At 36.6% G+C, this 15,109-nt stretch overlaps 1 protein-coding gene across 2 annotated transcripts in view; it reads right to left on the reverse strand.

Annotated features, from left to right (window-relative positions):
- The window catches only part of USP22 (ubiquitin specific peptidase 22), a 261,088-nt gene that overhangs the window by 148,426 nt on the left and 97,553 nt on the right, over positions 1-15,109 (reverse strand). For both annotated transcript variants that reach the window (XM_069084712.1, XM_069084711.1), the window contains exon 2: positions 8,151-8,283. In XM_069084712.1, coding sequence (XP_068940813.1) covers positions 8,151-8,283 — 133 coding nt within the window. The remainder of the gene's footprint in view (positions 1-8,150; positions 8,284-15,109) is intronic.

Genomic DNA, 15,109 nt, shown 5'->3' on the forward strand with positions numbered 1-15,109 from the left:
ATCTCTTAACTGCCAAATCCAAAAATTTTTTTCCTCATTCACGTTTCTTAATTTCTCTGGAGCACTGTTGACTACTCTCTTCTCTTGGCTATTCTTGTTTTCTTTCATTCCTGTCTAACCACTACTTCTGCCCCAACGGTGGGTTTTCCACAACGATCTCTTCTAGGTCCCCTTTTCTTCTCTCTATATACTCTCAATGACTTCAATAGCTCCTGTAGGTTCACTCATCACCTCTGTGCAGGAGACTCCCAGATTTGTCACACTCGGCATTCCATCTCCCATCTCCTCCACCTCACAGAATCTCCCTCTTCCTTTAAGACACAATTCAAACCCCACCCTCCATGATCGTGATTCCCCAAGATCTCCTCAACTGCTAGTGCCCCTCTATCTAACTCATATTTAAGTACTTTGCATTTCTTCTGTATACTTATAAATATCCTTGTTGTCTCTTCCATTAGAACTTTACTCTTTGCAAAGGAGGTACTATTTCATTTATTCATCTCTTTCCCCTAGTACCTACCATAGTGCCTAACACACATAAGTCACTTAATAATGCATGTGTGTGCATGGGAGGGGAATGGAGTCAAGATGGCAGAGTAAGAGCAGGGACTTACTTGAGCTCTACCCGAAACCCCTCCAAATACCTGTAGACAACGACTCTAAACAAATTCTAGAGCTACAAACCCACAAAATGACAGAACGAAGAAAATCTCCAGTCCAAGACAGCCTGTAAGGCTAATAGGAAGGATATATTATACTGGGCTTTGAGCAAAGCAAAGTTTGGCATGGGCTGCGCCAGCATAGACCGGGCTGGAGCAGGCCTCATGGGACAGAATCATTGGCAACTGTGGCAGTTTCCAGGCTTCTCAACCTACAAACACCAAAGACAGCATAGGAGGTCAGTAGGAAAACTCTGAAGGACCTGGGTTAAAAGGAAGTGAGGACACCTAGCCACAGGGTGGCGGGAGGAGGTGGGCAGTGTTAGCTGCTGCTTCTCCAGCTCTAGGCCCACACACAGGAATCAAGTTGCTAATATAAAACCCCTAAAGCCTGGCACAGTACATCTACCCATACCCCCACTGGAAGGAGAACACTATCTTGACAAATAGAAAAAAAAATCAAACTATAGAATCTTACTTTGGTAACAAAGAATTTCAAAACATACAACCAGAAGACAACAAATTCAAAGCCCCTGCTTCCAAAGCCTCCAAGAAAAATATGAATTGCTCTCAGGCCATGGAAGAACCAAAAAGGGATTTTGAAAATAAAGGAAGAGAAATAGAGTGAAAATTGGGAAGAGAAAGGCAAGAAAATCATGAAAAACGAGTCAACAGCCTGTTAAAGCAGAGATCCAAAATAATACTGAAGAAAATAACACCTTAAAAAATAGACTAATCTAAACTGCAAAAGAGATCCAAAAAGCCAATGAGGAGAAGAATGCCTTAAAAATCAGAAAGGGACAAATGGAAAAGAGACCCAAAAGTTCACTGAAGAAAATAATTACTTCAAAATTAGAATGAGCTAATGGAAGCTAATGACTTTATGAGAAATCAAGAAATTATAAAGCTGAACCAAAAGAATGAAAAAATAAAAGACAATGTGAAATATCTCACTGGAAAAACCACTGACCTAGAAAATAGCTCCAGGAGAGATTATTTTTAAATTATTGGACTGCCTGAAAGCCGTGATCAAAAAGAGAGCCTAGACATCATCTTTCAAGATATTATCAAGGAAAACTGCTCTGATATACTAGAAAGAGAGGGAAAAATAGAAATGTAAAGAATCTACTGATCACCTCTTGAAAGAGATCCCAAGAGGAAAACTCCTAGGAATACTGTAGCCAAATTCCAGAGTTCCCAATCAAGGAGGAAATATTGTAAACAGCCAGAAAGAAACAATTCAAGAATCAGGAAAACCCAAGGTCTAGCAGCTTCTACATCAAGGGATAGAAAGGCTTGGAATATGTTACTCCAGAGCTCAAAGGAACTAGGATTAAAACCAAGAATCACCTACCCAGCAAAACTGAATATAATGCTTCAGGGGAAATAATGGAAATTCAATGAAACAGAGGACTTTGAAGCATTCTTGTTTTTTGTTTTGGGTTGTTTTCTTTTTTTTCTTTTTTTTTTTTTTTTTTTTTTTTAGGGCAATTGTGGTTAAGTGACTTGCCCAAAGCCGCAGGGCTAGTGTGTCAAGTGATTGAGGCTGGATTTGAACTCAGATCCTCCTGGCTGGAGGGCAGGTGCTCTATACACTGCACCACCCAAACACCCCTGCTTTCAAGCATTCTTGATTAAAAGACCAGAGAGGTGAAAAGAAAATATGACTCTCAAATACAAGAATCAAGAGAAACATGAAAAGGTAAACAGGAAAGAGAAATCATAGGGGACTTATTAAAGTTGAACTGTTAACATTCCCACATGGAAAGATATCTGTAACTCACAAGACCTTTCTCAGTATTATAATAGTTGGAGGGAATAGATAAATACACAGATAGATGGCACAGAGTGAGTTCAATATGAAAGGATGACAATAGAAAATAATATTGAGAGAGGAATATATTGCACAAAAGAGAAAGGAAGAGATAGAATGGGGTAAACTATCTCACATAAAAGGTAAGAAAAAGGTTTGACAATGGAGGGGAAGAGGGGGGAAGTGAAAGGGATTCAGTGAATCTTACTCTCATCAGATTTGGCTTAAGGAGGGAATAATATACACACTCAATTGGGTATCTTACTCTATGGGAAAATAAGGGGGAAGGGGATAAGATAGATGGGGATGATAGAAGGCAAGTCAGATTGGGGGAGGGGGTAGTCAGAAGCACTTTTGAAACGGGACAGGGTCAAAGGAGAAAACAGAATAAATGGGGGGGCTGAATAGGATAGAGGGGAAATAGTCTTTCACAACATGATTATTATGGAAGTGTTTTGCATAATTACACATGTATAACCTATATTGAATTGCTTGTCTTCTCAATGAGGGTGGGTGGGGAGGGAAGAAGGGACAGAATTTGGAACTCAAAGTTTTTACATGTAACTGGGAAATAAGATATACAGGTAATGGGGTATAGAAATCTATCTTGCCCTAGAAGAAAGGGGGCAAGGGGATGGGAGGCCTGATAGAAGGGAAGGCAGAAAGGAGGGAAGGAGTAATCAGAATGCATGCCATCTTGGGGTGGGGAAGGGGAGAAATGGGGAGAAAATTTGGAACTTAAAATCTTATGAAAGGAAATGTCAAAAACTAAAATAAATTATTTTTTTAAATGCTTATTGACAGAGTTTAAATACACAGGGTTTGCAACCTCAGACTCACTCTCACTTCCCTAATCCACATACCTAATCATTTGCCAAGTCTTGTTCTACATTTCTGGCATCCATTTCCTGCTTTCCAGTCACACAGAAACCACCTTAAATCAGGTTTTCAATGGTCTCATCAATAGGCTCCTCATTGATCTCCTTGCCTCAAGTCTTGCCTCCTTCTCTAGTCCTTGAAACTGTCTAAGTGATTTTCCTGAAGAGTGACCATGTCACTCCCCTGTTCTAACAGCTTTATATTTATTACCTTTAAGATCAAAAGGAGACTCAGTGGTTTGATATTTAAAGCCCCTTACAACCTGGCTCCAGGCGACTTTTTTAGGTTTATTACACAATACTCTTCATTGGACTCCATGATCCAACCAAACTGGCCTTCTTCCTCATCCTTAAACAAACATGCCAACCCCCACCTCCATGCCTTTGCACAGATGTCTCCCCAAGCACAGAGCATACTTTAATTCCTACCTCTTGGAATTGCTAGCTGCTTTCAAAGATGAACTCAAGTGCAATCTCCTACATCATCAGGCCCTCCTAATGCCCACTCCTCTAGATGTTAGTGCTTCCCTTCCAAAAATTACCTATTTTATTACATATGGTAAATATACATTATCACATGGATACATGTGTCTTTATATGTGTACTTGTTTTTTTTTTTTTCCCATCTAGATTCTTGAAGACACAGACTGGTTTCTGCCTACATCATGTAGGGTAGCACTGCCGCACAGTAGCCACCATTAATAGTAAACTGAGTAATTAAACTGGATTCTTGTGATACATTTCTTAGAAAAACTATCACCTAGTTTTTCAGTCTGTCAAGAAGGTCTTCCTAAGAATTAGAGCTGTCCGTAAATGGAATGGGCAGCCTGCAGTCCTGGAAGATCTCTGAAGATCAGATGACCAAATGTCAATGGTGTTATGTGAGGGGCTGAGACAGAGAGCTGCTGAGAGCCCTTCCAACTCTTAAATTCCATGCATCTACGAATTTGGGTAACCAAATTATGATATTCGTTCATCTTGGAATACAAGAGGGATTTAAAAATATTTGCCTTATACATTATTATTACTAGTCAAGGACATAAGTCTAGTTTTCTACAATGTTTCTGTCTACTAAAAATATGATTCCTCCCATTACAATAAGAAGTATGATATATATCCATTAAAGTCCTATTTTATATAAGCTGAAATTCTGCCTGTGCCTGATGTCTGAGGACCATCCTGGCTAAGTGTGGAAAAAGACTCACCACTAAAGGGCTGCCCAAAAGGTCATTATTATTTTTTGGCAATGGCAACTTATAAGGACCATGGGCGTATCCCCACAAATGAAATACGAGATTTTAAAAAGATGCTTAAAGTTAATATATATGAACATAATCAATGTCTCTGGATTTCATTTTTCTTTTGTTTCAATACTCATTTTTCTACTCTCCAAGGAAAAGTACTTTATCAAATCTACAATATATCATGTCAACAACTCACAAATTTACTTAATCTGTCCTCTGTGAAATCCTCGCCTGTAAGGTCATTTACTTGGCTAGAACTCACTCATTTCCTGAGCACATTTCTCAACTTCTAAAAGCTGTCTACTTCTGAAATGTCTTTGTGTGTATATCTAAGGGCATGCAGGAGATGCAGTGGATAAAATCAGAAGACCTGCACTAGCTTAAGACACATAAAGTGCTTAACAACAGTAAATGCTACATAACAGTAAGTAAACAGTAAGTGCTACATAAGTGTTAGCTGTTATTAATATTATATTTAAGATTGACAGAATATTAAAGATGGAAGGAGCTGATGCAACCACCTAGTCCACCTCCATCATCATGAAAAGAAAACTGAGTCCCAGAAAACAGAAGTGACTTCTGTAAATTGGACATATTTTCAAGTTCCAATTTCTACAAAAAGCAAAGCTTCCCCTAATTATTCCAACCAAAATCCACCTCCCCTTCTGATCCCTCAATTCTTCAATTCCCTAAATCACTCCTGAACTTATAACTCAGTATCACAAAATTAATAAGCCATTTGTTCTTTAATTTTGGTGCTCTGCTCCTAAATTAACCTGGAAGAGCAGGGCTTTATTTTCATGTGTAACAGGACCAAAACAGACATCCAATAAATATTGGTGGATTAATGTGGAAAGAAAGCAAAGAAATGCCTCACATTTCATTATCTCATAATGCAATGTCTTTTGCCAGGTTCTGTTTCCAATTATCCATCAAACTGCATTAACTATCTCCCAAATATGTAGCCTCTCTTGATTTAGCATCTTCTTCAAATAGGAAGCTCAAGACATAAAATTAGAGAGAAAGTTCCCTTTTGGTCTGGACAGTTCTGTTTGAATGTTTTCACAACCTTTAATATTCTAGATTATTAGTATCTTCTTATTAAACATTATTACCAATAAATTTTGATCATATTATTAAATTATGTAAATAGCACCATGATCTATTTAGTGAAAAAGATGTTAGAGCTCTAAAAAAATTGTTCTACCCATTTCTAGATTTTGCTGTTTGATTTCAATGATACTCAAAATGAAAAATTGCTTTTTGATTCTATAAAGACATGCAAACACCTCCACACACTCACATTTCTATTGGGGTAACCTTTTATAACAGGACAATTTCTTTTCAATCTAGCTCCCTTTACTGTAGAAATTAGAACAAAAGATGATCAATCAAAGTAAGTCATCTAATGAAGGCTCCAAGAAAATTCATCACAAGCTCTTTCTAAGTTTCTCTGATACTATGATCTAAAAGTAATCCTGGGTTTTTAAAGGCTACGACAGCAGAGCAACAAGTAGTAGCAAATGCCGCATCATGCTAGAAAACCTCAGTACTGGCCTCCTAATCCTCAACTACAGAAACCAGAGAGGTTCAACTCCAACTCAGTCACAATACGGTTAATTTTTCAGTCACAGAAACTCACAAAGAACAGAAGATAAAAAAGAAAAAGGACTGTGATACCTGTGACCTCTGTCAATGGTTCTAGTACTCCAACCAACAAAATCATATATCCCTTAAGTATTGAAATAAATTATATTAAAAATGGTAATCAGTCTAAATCCTGAGTTGGGCCAGTCTGACAAATATAAAAATGACACAAAGGAGATGGCAGGATTTAAATTTTTTCCCTACTGATCAAATGATATAATGTTTGAAGATGGTCTGTGGATTTCAATTATGTACCTTTTCCTTGATCTCAATTATCAAGCACAAAGTCTACCAAAAAAGAAATTTTTCATTACAACTATGATTTCCTTACCTTTAAAGAATTGCATTTAATTACACAATGTTTCAGTATTTTTCAGATATTAGAATACTATCTCATACTAACTACAGATACCAGTATCAACAAAAACAGATTTAAACTAATTAGTTTATGGATACAGGTCAAACATAACAGATGAATTATTTGCCTTAAATTCTTTCAAGGACTTTCAGAAACAAAACAGTAACAAAAACACAAGTCACTTAGTTTCATAAAAAGTCACTCAAAGGCTCACTAGTAATATGCTGAATTTTTACTTCAGGTAAAAGTAACACTATTTTCATGGATATGACTTGACTCATTGATTTAATAAATTTATGCAAGAATAGTAGTGTATGACCATATTTGCTTCATCTAATGCTGACTTTCCAACAGAGAGTATTAGACCACAGTGTTCTCAAAAGACTAAAAAATGCTTTCAATTATATTAGCTAAGGCTAATTCCTCAGCTACCTAAGTTTCTTTAAGTTTCCTTTCTATCACACCAAATTAAAACACAAATATGTCAAATTGGCCATCTTAAGAATGCATCTCTTCTGCCAGTGTTTAAGTAACCAAATCAAAGTTTGACTCCGCAGGAAGAGATAGAGAATTTTAAGTAACTACAATATAAACTCAAGATCTGAACACTGCAGGGCGGCTAGGTGGTACAGTGTATAGAGCACTGGCCCTGGAGTCAGGAGGACCTGAGTTCAAATCTGGCCTCAGGCACAACACAAAAACTAGCCATGTGACTTTGGGCAAGTCACTTAACCCTAACTGCACACCCAAAAGCAATTAAAAAAAAAAGGGGGGGGGGGGGAAGAGAAGATTTGCACACTGGCATTCTATATAAATCTCCAAGCTAAAAACAAAGATTTTTCCAAATTTCTGCATTTTAACATACAAAAGAAGCTGAAAATGAAGGTGCAGGAATCTGAAAAAATACGAACATATATATATTTGTTTTTCCCTACCAACAGGCACAGAGAATGTGAAACTTGCTGTTTTTCTTGATGCCACACGAAGGCACTATGTTCCTTAGTGAAGTTATATAACTAAAAGCAAAAAAAAAAAAAAAAACCACCTTTAAATATATATAACTGAAAATGGACACTGGCAGCTTAAGTGCTTAGTTTTAAAGATTGCTTTTACTGACTTTGCCTATAGTAGCTTTCAGTTTATGAACGCCAAAAGGAAACATCCAGCTTTGGCATTTCATTTGCGTAAAAAAAAAAAAAAACGCACAGAATGTGTTAAAAAATTAATTTAAGGTGACTAAAAAAAATTAGTTGGCTAAGGATAAGGTTGAACCCAATGTACAAATTACCCTAGGCTACAGAAAATGTACACTTAAATACCGAAAAAGAAATGAGGTAAATTTATAATCATTTTCTCCACATCTGAACTCTGTTCATTTATTATAGTATACATTTATGATATTATGAATGAAAGAGAAATAATGATCCAATGTAGAAAGATGCTTGGGGAGGCAGGGGAAGGCAGACAGAAAGACTGTATAGGAGAGGAATGGCAATTTCATACTACAGGTCAAAGAAAAGGAAGTGTGGAGAGAAAAAATAGACAACTTACCCAAGTTATGTCGCTTTGTCTTTGCGTGCTCATGAATATGTTTCTTGGTAAAACAGCCAAAGAAGACACAGTAGAGGCAAGAGTGGAGTCTATTTAAGTGGGCGCCACACATATGACAGATGCACGACTTCGCCTGGAAAGCAGAAGAGGGAAAAAAAATCAAAATCAATAAAAGCCAAGAATCCAAACACAAACAATCTGACGAAAGGTACAGGTCAACAGATCTGGAAGGAGAGTCTGGGAAAACCTTTATCTATTTATTAATTGGGGCACAATTTCAAAAATGAATAAGAGCAATAGAAAAAATTAAAATAGAACTCTGACCTCTAAAGTGTTTTTCAATTCCTCAAAAACAGCCACACACTGATCACACTTATCCAACAATGTCACCTACTCACACACAGCCAAGTGTCCAGTAGTCAAGATAAATGTCACACTACACATCATGCATCTGATTCACGGGACAAGCTCTAAGTCTCTTCCTGGGAAAGTCTTTAATATGAAGTGTCAATCAAGAGCAAAAATCTCATCTTTTCATAAAAGGACTAAATCAGAGTTCAGAATTAAGACCATATTCTCCTCACAATTTGGTGTGATAAGCAATTCAAGTATGATCTGCTCATGTAGCAGATGAGAAACTGCGGCTCAAAGTGACTTGCCCTAGGTCCTACACGAAATAAGCATCATTCCCAGAATTTAAAGGCAGGTCCCTCAAGCTCTTTCTACTACCCCCATGCTCTCTAGGCACAAAGACTTAAAATGACAAAGCACAAAGCTCCATCTGCTGCAGAGGCAACCGACCCTAAGCCCAGTAAAACAATGGATATTCATAATGATGGCCTAAATTATGTTTAATATCCTTTGTTTAGGAAGTCAGGGAAGCAGGTTTTGATTTTTTTATATGATACTAGATAGCCATATTTCTAAAAAATGTTGACACATTTTAGATAGGCTGGTTTTAGTTGCGATATGTATTACTACCATAGGGAGTACCCATGTGGATGAGATCAAAGATCCACTAAAGTTTAGATTATCTAGAAAATTCACTCAATGAATTTTATTCCCTAAATTTAGACCCAATTAATGAGTTATTTTATATCAAATGTTAACATTTTCATTCTGTTTAGGCATTCTCTTTCAGACACACTGTTTCCCAACTTGTAGACGACTATTGTGAAGACAACAATCTAAGTGGCTCACTTAAATAAGAACTATAACCTGCTTCATGGTTATGCTATCCTTCCCCAACAGCCACCAGGAGACAACTAAGAATACCTTTATGCTGCCTTTTGGTTCAATGTCTGCATGAATATACCTCACTGAGCTTTTTCCATTTTCAAGATACATTCTTGAACTAAAATTCTCTCATATTTGCTTCTGGGCAAATAGGGCTGAACATGTTTAAAAGACAGCCAAGTTAAACACCCTCACCATGTTTCTACTCAGGAGTTATTTCAATAAGCTTTGGCTTAAAAAAAAAATCTCTTCAGGTTGGTAAGTACGGGGCTTCAGGGAAAATTAAGACATTAACAACATCTACTGAGTAACAGTCTAGGCAGAAAACACTATCCTTCCTTCGTGTTATCAAATTCTGCACCCTGTATCACTTAAAATCAAACACTCAACATAACACACTCACTCACCTCTTCTGTGTATACATGTGTAAAAGATATGCACTCAAGTTCCTTGTGCTATAACAACTTTGTATAGTTATTACAGTTGTAAATAGTAAGTTAAAGTTGTATTAATCTATGACAGAAGTAGTAAATAGTATTTAAAAGGCAAATTGAAGTTTCTTACGGTGGACATGGGCTTTAAGCCTACTTAACATAAGCCAGTTACCTTAATTTGTTGTAAAATTTGAAAAATTATTTTCTAGCCAACTGTGTAATATGGTTGATATTATATCTACAGCTTAGATTAAAATACATGACTTTATAAAGAGCATACAAATATTTGCAGTCCTTTTCCCTTTAACAAAAAAACTCCAAGAAGTGTCTTTTTTCTACATATAACAATACTTATATTAACAATTACACATCCTAACTACACATTTTGTTGTCAAAATACAAGGCAATCAGCCAGAAAATGTCAGCAACAGGTTTCACTTTTGATGGGGAGAGGAGAATGGGTCAGGAACAGTTTCTCCAAGAGGGACAGCCATCACCAAGGGTGAGAAAGGAGAAACTATGATCCCAAAAAGAGCATCACTGATAATTTGTCTTGGGTCTGTCTTTTTAAAACACTTCTTAAAAAATCTAATTTTATTTGAAAAATTCAACTAAATTGAATTTTTACAATTCAATTTACTATCAGCTTCAAGTTCTCAGCTTTATTACCTTGAACTACGCACAAAACTCTTGAAATCTCAGGCAGAGGTATCTGTCCTGGACTAAGGGAGAGAAGCATTTATGAAACACCTAGTATGTGCAAGGTAGTCTGAGAAGTACTTGATAAATATATCATATTATCCTTATAACAATCTGGGAGGTAGGTCCCTATTTTAGAGTTAAGGAAGCTGAGGCAAACAGAGGTTAAGTTGCCTTGGATCACATACCTAACAAGTATATCTGGGGCTAGATTTGAACTCAGGTCTTCCTGACTCCAGGCCCAATGCTCTATCTGCTCTGCCACCTAGATGCCATGTGGCCAGTTTAATGAGAAAATAGCCACTGCATGGGCAAGCCAACACTGCCTCACATCATTTTAAAAACCAGTCAACAGTGAATAATAAAGGTGCTTCATCAGAATTTCAGAAGGACTTGGAAAGATCAACTGATTTTTTTTGTTAATTCATTTAGTTACAACTGACTAAATGTTGAAGATTTTACACGTGATTTGATTTTTTATCTTTGCTGATAATTAATAAAGTTCATAATAAAAAAATTAAGTTTTCTTCCCAGAAATTTCATCAAGTTATTGTCATATTACACAAAATCACCAAAACAAATATAATATGTACCCACAAACACAAAAGGTATTTCACAATATTTATGAATAACAAAATTTAGAAACGTGGTTTAAAAATACAACTTGTACCTACCTCACAGACCTGTTGTGAGGGTCAAATAAGAACATTTACAACAATCTGCAAAGCTTAAGTACTATAGAAAGGCCAATTACTTTAAAAAGTCATATGAGTACATCTATAGCACCTGAGATCTGAGAAGGGCTGTTTACCCAGTGCTCACCTTTACAGTTATTAAGATCAGTATGTGGAGGTAAGAAACTGGAAGAGAGAAGTGGGATCAAAAAAGTCCTCAAGCAGGCCTATCAGGAAAGGAACTGATAAAGAGACAGGAAGCTCGAGGTGTCATACAACTCTCTGTAAATATTAACTGAACCAAAAGAAAACCTCCAGCATAACAGGCGTATCCACTATGGAATATTTATGGAAAATCAGGGACAAGAAAGGACAAAGTGATCACTTGAAGGGAGTACTTACACTGTAGAGGTCGTAGATTTCACAGACCCAAAGCTAAAAGCTAACTGTACTTCCTCAAAAGACACAAAAATGACCACATGGCAAAAATAACAAGAAGCCTTGTAACTATTAAGCATGGAGAGATATATTCAGAACACTTGTTGGTTATGACCTTAAGTTGCTTAACCATCCCTGACCTCAGTTTCCTTACCTGTAGAATATGGAAGTCAGTCTTGACCTCTAAGATCTCATCAAAATCCATGATCCAGGATTTAGAATCTAAATGATCAGTATGCCTCTATATATATAAACACACAACCACTCTGCCATTCCTCAGGAGATGTAGGAGATGTGAGAATCTTTCACAATATACTGTACTGGATCCAACCAACAGATAAATTGATTCCTGAGAGTAAGACAGGCCCTTTTGGAACTACTGAACTTTATGACTCCAATAATATTCTAAAGTATCATGCTCTTAGGAAGTTACAAAAGTCACATATTCCAAAGACAAAGCTCTGATTAGTACTTGAGTTAACTCACTGGTCCAGCAATCTTTCTTCTAGGGGTCAGAGGTTTACAAAATACATAAAGATATGTTCCAAATACCAATTCATGTTTTAAAACCAAACACAAATCCAATGCCAGATATTTCTGGTTCTTATTAGTATAGGCCAAGTTGGAAGCTGGAAGTAAAGAGACCTATAGTCTGAGTCATTCAATTTCCAAACTCAATAAAGCTATTAAATACAAACCAATGCTGAGTCATTCCATTCAAGGATGCAGCAGGGTCCAAAAGCAACATGATGACTTCTCAGTGACTCATCAATGAAGAGAACTGTATCTATAAATATTTCAGCTTCTAAAAAACTAACCTTTTCTATAATCTGTGTTCACAATAGTTAGACCAAATCTAGATAGAGGATTTTAGAGAATGACTTTGATATTATTTCATAAATTTCCAATATTTTTCTTAAAAATGTAGCACTTGGCATGGCTAATTTAGTAATGCATACACTCAGAGTTAATGCTGTATGTGTACCTAGTAGTAAATTATTATGGTAGGATCACTCTTCCTTCTGGAGTTCACAGAAAGAGAAGCTATGAAATTTAATTCTATAAACAAATTCCTGTATTATTTCCTCACTGGGGGGAAAAACAAAGCTTCAACTCTGGCCTCTCTGCTCAAATACTTAACCACAATATGCACAACCAATTAGCAAAAATCCACACATGTAGTACTGAAGCCCAAAGTCACAGCGTTTTGGAGCTAGAAGCGACCTCACTGATCATTTAAGCTCAACCTTCTCATTTCACAGGTGATGAAACTGGGGCTGAGATGTATCAATAACTTGAACAAGTCACACAGCTACCAAAAGTGGTAGTCCGGGATTTGAACATAGGTCTTCTGATCACAAATACATTATACTTCCCCTTTGCTCCTTTACCCTTTTAAGAAATGAGTTACATATATATAGGAGTAACTGTTTCCAACAATAAAAGGTCTTTCTATGGGTCACTCAAGCTCCTGCTACCTCACTCACTGTCCATAAACAAGAGGGCCTGTGCCTGGAACTCCATGGTCTTTCATCTCTCCTCTTCTCTTTCAAACTTATTTCAACAATATTTCCTCTAGTACATGGGTTCTTAAACAGGCATATGTGGACCTGTTTACTTAACATTTTTACAACTGTATTTCAAGTATTAGGTTCTTTTGTAATCCTATGTATTGTGTATTTAATATGCATTTAATTTTATATATCTAAGGGTATTTTTATGAGAAAGTGTCCATAGGTTTCATCAGACTGTCAAAGGGACCTATGAAATAAAAATGGTCACAACTCTAAATAGGACCAACTGAATGGATTCCATTTCAAAGGGTATCTGTCACCATTTCCTTCCCCCAAAGTTTTGGATTATTAGTCTCCTATATCATTTCTGGAAGCAGGTACAGACCAACATTAGGAAACAATGATAATAATGCCATATTATGGGGCAGCCAGGTAGCACAGAGAGTAAGAGCACCGGCTCCAGTGTCGGGATGACCTGGGGATCGAATCTGGGCTCAGACACTTAGCACCCACCCAGAAACACCTGGCCATGTAACTTTGAGCAAGTTACTTAACCCCGATTGCTTTAAAAAATAGTAATAATAATGCCATATTATCATGTTGAAATTACTCCTGTTCAAAGAAGAGAATGAATTAGGTAACTATAAACATTTAAATTTAACTTGGAGGTTACCACCCTATTAAACTACTCAGTAATGCTACTGGTTCCAAAAAAAAAAATCTGGAATACTCAGTACTCTGAAGCAAAGGATTGAGAAGCAAGTGAGATAGGGCCATAAAGTTATGCCCAGAGAGCAGTTCAAATAAGCATATTTCAACCTAATCTATGATGTTAAAGTGAGAACAACTACAGCAATCCTGTCTTATCTCCAAATTCAAGAGAAAAACTCTATGACATTTTACTCTGGAGAGGCAGAAGGCTACAGCTGAAGCCAGAATATCCAGGATCATCCAAGATCTCCTCGCTGGCTTCCTGATCCTGTGTATAGACTTCTCCTTCCACACAAAAGATTTGAAGAAATAGCCTTTCTTGCCAGCTGTTGCACAAGGCCTCAGCACAATTCTTTGTAAATCATCATATGAACTCTGCCCTAAACGGACAATGAGATTAAAGGTCAGTCAACACCAAATGAAATGTCAACATATTTTGGAGGTCTACTAACTGTTTCAAAATAAAGTTACCTGAACTTCTGATAACATAAAGGCAAACCTAAAAAGGCAGTTTGAGTCATATGCAAGCAGCAAATCTGGGAATCAATCATTTTCATCTGGGTGCATGTATAAGTTGAAATTTACATCCATTGGGGTAGATAATTCAAAAGATAAAAAAAAAAGCTATGAAAAGGATTAATAAAAATATATCAGAACCAATATCAAATTCCTTTTGAATATACATAGAAGAATGTTTTAAAATTAATCCTCCACTCTTTAAAAACTGGAAGTAAAATTTGAAACAGGAAGAAATAAAGGAGAAGAAAAATTTATTAATGGGTCTTGGTGGAAAATCAAATTCAGGTATTTCCTCATAACAAAGATTAGGAAGGAAATTCTAAAAGGATTTAATGTTAATACAGCAGCTTTTTTCATTCATACATCCATAAAGATTAACACAGATTAATTTGGGTTCTTGCAATGTAACAGAGCACTGTAACTGAAAGTTGAGAAGATCTAGACTGCAGAAACAAAACAAAAAAAATATCATGGTGATATTGTGTCTACATTCATCCCCCATCACAAGACACAGAATTGTGCTTCTATTCTACTTTGCAAATTACATAACATGGTTTAGGTATACAGAGGCATTCACCTCTCCCCTGAGCTCTAGCTCCAAGTCTACAACTGTGTGATACACATCTCCACCCTGACATTCTATTATCACCTGATTCAGCATGTCCAACACTAAGTGCAAGATCTAGCTTCACCATTCCTTCCAATTTCCTTCTTTCCATAGTCAATACATTTCC

Source organism: Petaurus breviceps, unplaced genomic scaffold, assembly GCF_028583685.1.
Source record: "Petaurus breviceps papuanus isolate PSGF00001 unplaced genomic scaffold, PetGlider_PUasm1.0 175, whole genome shotgun sequence".
NCBI classification, from domain to species: Eukaryota; Metazoa; Chordata; class Mammalia; order Diprotodontia; family Petauridae; genus Petaurus; species Petaurus breviceps.